Source organism: Haemaphysalis longicornis, unplaced genomic scaffold (genome assembly GCF_048455015.1).
Source record: "Haemaphysalis longicornis isolate Haplotype H1 unplaced genomic scaffold, Haemaphysalis longicornis Haplotype H1 scaffold_13, whole genome shotgun sequence".
NCBI lineage: Eukaryota > Metazoa > Arthropoda > Arachnida > Ixodida > Ixodidae > Haemaphysalis > Haemaphysalis longicornis.
The window spans coordinates 63878016-63884510 of NW_027526233.1; the positions used below are offsets into that span (position 1 = coordinate 63878016).

General features: G+C 49.2%; 1 protein-coding gene across 1 annotated transcript in view; it reads left to right on the forward strand.

Annotated features, from left to right (window-relative positions):
• LOC144164311 (uncharacterized) overlaps nucleotides 1-5730 on the forward strand; it is a 96317-nt gene extending 90587 nt beyond the window's left edge. The window contains exons 6-7 of the mRNA XM_077694809.1: nucleotides 183-646; nucleotides 5426-5730. Of these exons, the coding sequence (XP_077550935.1) occupies nucleotides 183-646; nucleotides 5426-5454 (493 nt within the window). The 3' untranslated portion in view covers nucleotides 5455-5730. The remainder of the gene's footprint in view (nucleotides 1-182; nucleotides 647-5425) is intronic.
• Nucleotides 5731-6495: the final 765 nt, after the last annotated feature.

Here is a 6495-nt window from a genome sequence, read left to right on the forward strand (position 1 = left end):
TACAAGGCGCGCCGTAGTTGAGGACTCAGGATTAATTTTGACCACTTGGGGATCTCTAACATGTGCCGAAATCTCGAGCACAGGGGCGTTTTTCTCCGCGCGATAACAGAGCTATCGGTCGAGAATCTTTCTTTAACCGCGTTCAGACACTCTACCTGCTCTTCACCCTGTCTTTTCCGCAGGCATTTCCCTACGGCTTGTGAACAACGGGAAACAACGGCAGTAGAATCAGCCGGCCAGGAAGAAGCAACCGCCGTTTATTATCACTATCAACGCTACTCCGCGGCCAGAGCCCTCAAGCGGCGGGTGCTTCCCTCTAACAAATCCATGAGGAATGCGGGAACATTTCTCAGGCGGACGGTATACATTCAGGCCGTGTGCCGCAACCCGAAGTACACGCTGCTGGAGCCGGTCGTGCTATTGGTTGAGTTCTGCGTCTGCATCATGAGCCCAGAAACACCGCCGCCGCTAAGCGAGGAGCTGGGGGACATCCTCAACAGCGCTGACATGGAACCGTGTATGCCTGACGTCCTTTTCTACGGTCTCTCGAACGCCTATCACGAGGCGCTGATGCAGGCCGTAGCGGATGAACTTCGCCTGAAGGAAAAATACACGCCACATGGATTGTCGGAAACAATAGAAAAACGTAAGTTGCTTTGAGCATCAGTATTTACAATGCACTACGCACGACAAATTCAGAGCGACTAAGGTCACAGAGAGACTACCGCAACACGATTCGAGACCAAACCAGCTTATCAAGGTTACCGATTCCGGCGTCTACTGGCCTGCAGTTGGAGGTCAACGTCAACGCTCGCTTCAAATAGAACATCTGAGGAAAGGCGCAGACTAAGGCACTTTCATGCTTATACCCACATGCGTACTCGAATGCCATAAAAGTTTAAACGAGGCAGGCGTGAGCGGAATACCTTACTGGCAAAAAAAACACGAGAACATGAGAATTGTGGCCAAGGTGTGCATCTGTAATTTCGATAGAATGTACCCGAGTTTGAAAAGGAAATTACGTGCATTTTTGAAGTGGGAGTCGAAATCGAACGCGGGTATCCAGAGTAGTAGCCCAATGGGTTACCTCAACGCTGCATCAATGCCAGTTCCGAGCGGCGGAACGGGAGTTGGCCGAGTGCGCACGAAAATGACGTCTTATTGAATGGCAGGTGAACATGGTGGCACGTGGGTAGAACATACGCACCCCAGCCACGGAGGACTCAGGTACTGGAGACGCGGTGGCGAGAAGTGTCGCCAATGGGCCGGTCGAAGTTATCAAGTGGCGAATGCAAACGCAGTGCAACGGCACCGCAGAATGCGATGCAAAATACACAGCGAACACATGCAAATACAAACACGGTGTGGCAGCACAGAAATCAATGCCATAATGTTTTTCCCTTATGTCAATAGATGAGGTATCAGATTACCGCCACTGAGTCATGCAAGTCAGCAGCGGCGGCCATTTTGGTTTTTATCAGTTTTGCGAGATTGCCGCTTCTGATTGATTGATTTTTGGGATTAACGCGCCGACGCAACGCAGGCGATGAGGCGCGCCGTAGTGGAGGGCTCCGGCTTAATTTCGACTACCTGGGGATCTTTAACGTGCGCCGAAATCTCGTACACACGGGCATTTTTGCTTTTCGCCTCCATCAGAAAAGCGCCCGCCGCGGCCGGGAATCGAACCCACGACCTCGTGCTCAGCAGCGCAACGCCTTAGCCACTGAGCCACCGCGGCGGGTTGATTGCCGCTTCTAGAGAATTGCTGCTAATTGCGACCGGGTCGTTTGTTAACAACACTACCGAACATGCAGCAAAACGGCATCTTGGGACACTCTTCGGCTGCTGAAATGCTGCTACACGCGTTATCTGATTCGCGTTCAGAACTACAGGTTTTCCCTCTCAATTTAATCCATTCTCCATACAATTTAATCCAGGCGCCAGCCGATTTAATCATGGCGCCATCTAATTTATTCCAGGCGTGATGTAATTTTATCCAGGGGCCAGCGAATTAATCCGAGTGCCAACCAATTTTATTCCTTCGCCAACAAAATTAATCCAGCTATCAGAGGAATATTGAGGAGTGTTTCCTGCGAAATGAGGCGCAGCTTTGCGGACTTTTTTTGCTGGTGATATGGTGATAACGGAGTGTTTCTTGATTCATTATGTACAAAAAATCATGCGAAGTCGTCTCCGTTGACCCTAGCGTCACTAAATAAAGGCGTTTAGAGTATCGGCACTCTTTTCTCTCATTGTTATGTGCCGCCGGGATTTCCATTGGTCGGTCGGCACCACGTGATGTTTGTTTACATATGGGCGCAGCCATTTTGTTTTTGGGCGCCTCTCCTCTCTCTCTCCTCGGCTCCGCGGGCGCTAGAGCGGCCGGTCGCACTCTGCCCGTCACAACCGGCGGCGGTTTCGTTCGGAGAGATGGCAACACTGCAAGCCAGAAAAAAAATGGCCCCCAGACGCCTCCGGGTGCGCGAAGTGGCGGTACTCTTAAGCGTAGCTTATTTAGTGGCGCTAGTTGACCCTATGAAGCATTTTCCCCCCAAGGTGTGTACACGGTGTTACACCTAAAATGGAACAGTTAAAATTTTTTTCCTGAGTGAACCGCTTCTCCGGTCGGGCTGAAATTGCGCAAGAATGTCGCATTTTGTTATCTATTTTGTTTGACACCAGGAACAGCGACAGTACTTACCTGTTTATTCTGAAAATAAATAGGAAGCATTTTCACCCGTGGGAAACTGGCGGCCACTTTGGTTGTGCAAGCGTTTTTGTGAGCGACGGCGCCACCTGGGAAATGCAAAACGAAACACGCGATGGCGATTCACGGTAGGGAGGCGCCAAATGAGGCAGCAGAATATCAGAAAATCTTTTGTCGGCAGTTTACGATGACCAGAAATAGTTACATAAGAGCTCAAACGAATCACTGTGAAGTATTCCCGTGGTTCATCGTTGTGAATACCACTCATCTGGTTTCAGGTTGTCTGTCGTCTGCTGTGACAGGTAAACCCGCTTTCCGAAATAAGGTTCCCGATTGTTTGCTCATTTTTGTTCCTTTGTTACTTTCATTATTCTGTTCGTGTGTGTCTGTGCTTGTGACACGGCACCATGAGATCATTCACAAGCAAACGAAAAGGCTACCTTTTTTATGCATGTGTAACCAGACGACTAGAAGTGACCAGAGATCTTTGATGCATGCAGCCGCAAAACTCCGCCTAAAAAAAGGAAGAAAAAAAAAAGAAAACACGTCCCGCATTTGGACTTCCCTCCCCCTTCTTCCCCAACACTGGATCGTGCGTGCGGTCGCCACCGTGGTCACCGCACACACTATCCAAAAAACGCACGGATTATTCAAACTGACAATTTAACGTTATACCAGTCTTCAATAAGAAGCATTGAAGTACTCTGGTTATACTTTATTTTAAAAATGCATAATTCCTTATTTTTGCTCTTTCCTAAGTTATTCATTGCTTTCTCAACTCCGGCTTTTTATTTTTTGTTGTGGTTGTGATTGTTTCTTCGTCTGCGCAACTGAGCTTGTGCGGGCACTCGAGCACAACATAGGTCCGACCTGGAGCCATAAATTTGCATGTCGCTCCGCCTAGAGCACACTGTATGCCAAGACTAATGCAGTAACTGATCAAGTTGCTCTTAATAATCCTCTAAAGCGTGTGCAAAGTGGTTTAAGCGAACTTTTTAACTTTTTTTGCCGCTGGAAGACCGCAGAGGACGCGCAGCAGACGACAATGCGCGAGTGTCGACACATCTCGCGGACCCCACGGACACATTTTTTTACTACTGTTGCTTCAAATGCATGTACAACACTTGCATGGTTGAACACATTGGGCTCCTTCTGTGCAACAAATTTACGCTAGCACTCAAATACCATTTCTCGCCTAGGTCGTAAAGCGGCGAAGTACTTTGTATAGTTTATTTTGCCGCGGACAGATGGCACTACTGTACGAAAAGTCCGGAAGTGTTGACCAATCGTAGGGCCGCTTTTCGATGCACGGGGCCCATGGGGAGTTTTGAAACTCCTACATCAAGTAACTCTGGCAGGGACAACGGGGAACCGGGGGAATATTTTACTATGATTTGTTTGAGCTCTCATGTAACTATTGCTAGCCATCATAAACTATTCACAAAAGAAATTTTCTGATCGTCTGCTACCTCAGCTGGCTCATTCCTACCGTGAATCAGCATCGTGTGTTTCATTTTGCATTTTCCAGGTGGCACCGTCGTTCGGAGATCAGCTTTCAAGTCCAAAGTGGCGGCAATTTTCCCATAGGAGAATATAGTTTTTATTTAATGTCTGAATAACCTGGTTAGTGCCATAATTGCTGCGTGTGTCACACAAAATAAACCGCAAAATGCGACCTTCGCGCGAACTTTGAGCGCGAGCGGAGCAGCGGTTCACTCAGGAAGACATTTTTTAGGGTTCCTGTTACCGACGTAACACCCTGTGTTTACGGCTTGATGATAACTTCGAAGTGCGCTGATGTCTTCACTTGCTTCTCGTGTCGGTTTTAATGCATTGAGAGAACCCTAAAGCCGCTGCTTTGTTGAATGCCCTCTTATGGTGTGCGTCCCGCCTCGCTTATCCGTTTTACGTTGTTCCAGCGTCGTCATTTTGGAAGGATGGGGTGGCCACATTCCTCCACGCGGATAAGGGGAAACACAAAAGCAAAGGAAGGGGCGGGATATAAAAGATTGGGATCAAGAGGGAAACATTTCGTGAAATTTGAAAACGTTGCCGTATGCATGTAAGCCCTCGCGCGAGTGAAGAACCACACTCACGGTTTGTGCGCCTGCACCAATTGGGAAGGTGCTGGTCTTTCGTTGGTGTGGGCGGCTTTTGCCCCGACTCAGTTTCCTGGCCATCTTCGACGTTGTATGGTAATTCAACCGCACAAGTAGCATTGCTCGCCACGTTAAGAGCAAAAAGGCGGTAATTCTCGCATGTCCGCACGGAGCTCGTAATTCGAAAGACGCGCTCCACTGGAGCCGTGCTTCCAGGGAATCACAGGGCTAGTTCCATGACCCCATGTTTAAATTACCTAGGCTTGTCTTTCTTCGTGAAATACACTTGAGCGAGCAGGCGTAGTTTCGGAATGCTTCAACTATTCACTAGTGCGAAAACGAGAAATGATTTTTCATGCGGACAAAAAGTTTGAAAGGCAGAAGTGGAGCCCATTACGGAGACTGCCATCTGTTGTACGTGGAATGACGTCTAAGTCGATTTAGGAAAGGGGCTCCCGGCACTGTGTATACATGCAATTTCACAAATTCCGTAGAACGTTTTCAGAAGGGATATGATTTGGGCGTGTTGGTTCATAGACACGCAGGAAACAAGCGCAGTAAAAAAGAGGATGAGGCGTGGACAGGACAAGGGCTAACTTTCAACATTCTTTTTTTGCAGAACCAGCGCATATAAACACGTCTGGATAGCACGAAGAGAGGAGGGAGGAAAGAAGAACATCAAAACGATGGACGAAAGAACAAAAAGAGCGACGTGCCGCCTACGACAAGAAATCCAGCTCAAGTTTCCGTATATGTCCACAGACGGCCTGCTGACGCATTGATGACGGGACCTTGTAATCTCTGCCGCTTCCACAGCTTCTGTTGTCAGGCCCGAGCGATGAAAATACAGAAGTCGTTTGGTCGTACAGAGGATGACACGGCTTTCCCGAAATACATTTTTAGCGCTTCGCTCGTCCTGTCCTGTACACGCCTCGTCCGGTGTTTTTTTTATTGCGCTTGTTTTCTGTGTATAAGAAATATTTACCGAGAACAATAAATTCCGGCGGTCGTCCGCATCGCTTCGGTGTCGTCTTTTACGCCTGCGGAATGAAATGTATCCGTCAGCACAGAGTGCGTGTCAGGGAAATGGTCGGTAAGCCCTCTTCAGCGTCCTCATGGCGACAATGCGTTATATGCCCCCGGTGACTGCCCAAGTGACCGTGCCATCGCCACTGAATGTTCCTAGTTGCCGATTAGTTACAAGAGCTGGTTGAAGGGCACTCAGGCAAGGACACAGAAAACAAGGAATACAGAAAGAAACGCAGCGCATTTCCCCTTTTTTCTGTGTCCCCGCACGAGTGCGCGCTTTCAAGGCGAAACCACGGTCAATGCCAAAACCATAGATGTTTGTTTCATGGAACGCGCGAGGTGCCATCTTGATCACAGTCAGGGTGAACACGGGAGCGCGTGTTATTCCGTGCGCGGGGGGCGCCTGTCGGCGTTCCGGGTTACTTCGCACTCATGCGCAGTTCACTTGGAACGAGGCTATGTGATGCGCCGTGGCGCGCCGCCGGTAGCCGATCACGCAGGCCGCGGATGCGCGTGCGAAGTTCCCCAGAACGCCTTCAGTCGGCTCCCGCGCATGGAATGACACGCCATCCGGTGTTCAACCTAACTGTGATCAAGATAGTAAAAAGGTGGTTGGGATGGAGAAAGGGTGGGGGAAGACTACAGAGACCTGCACGGAAA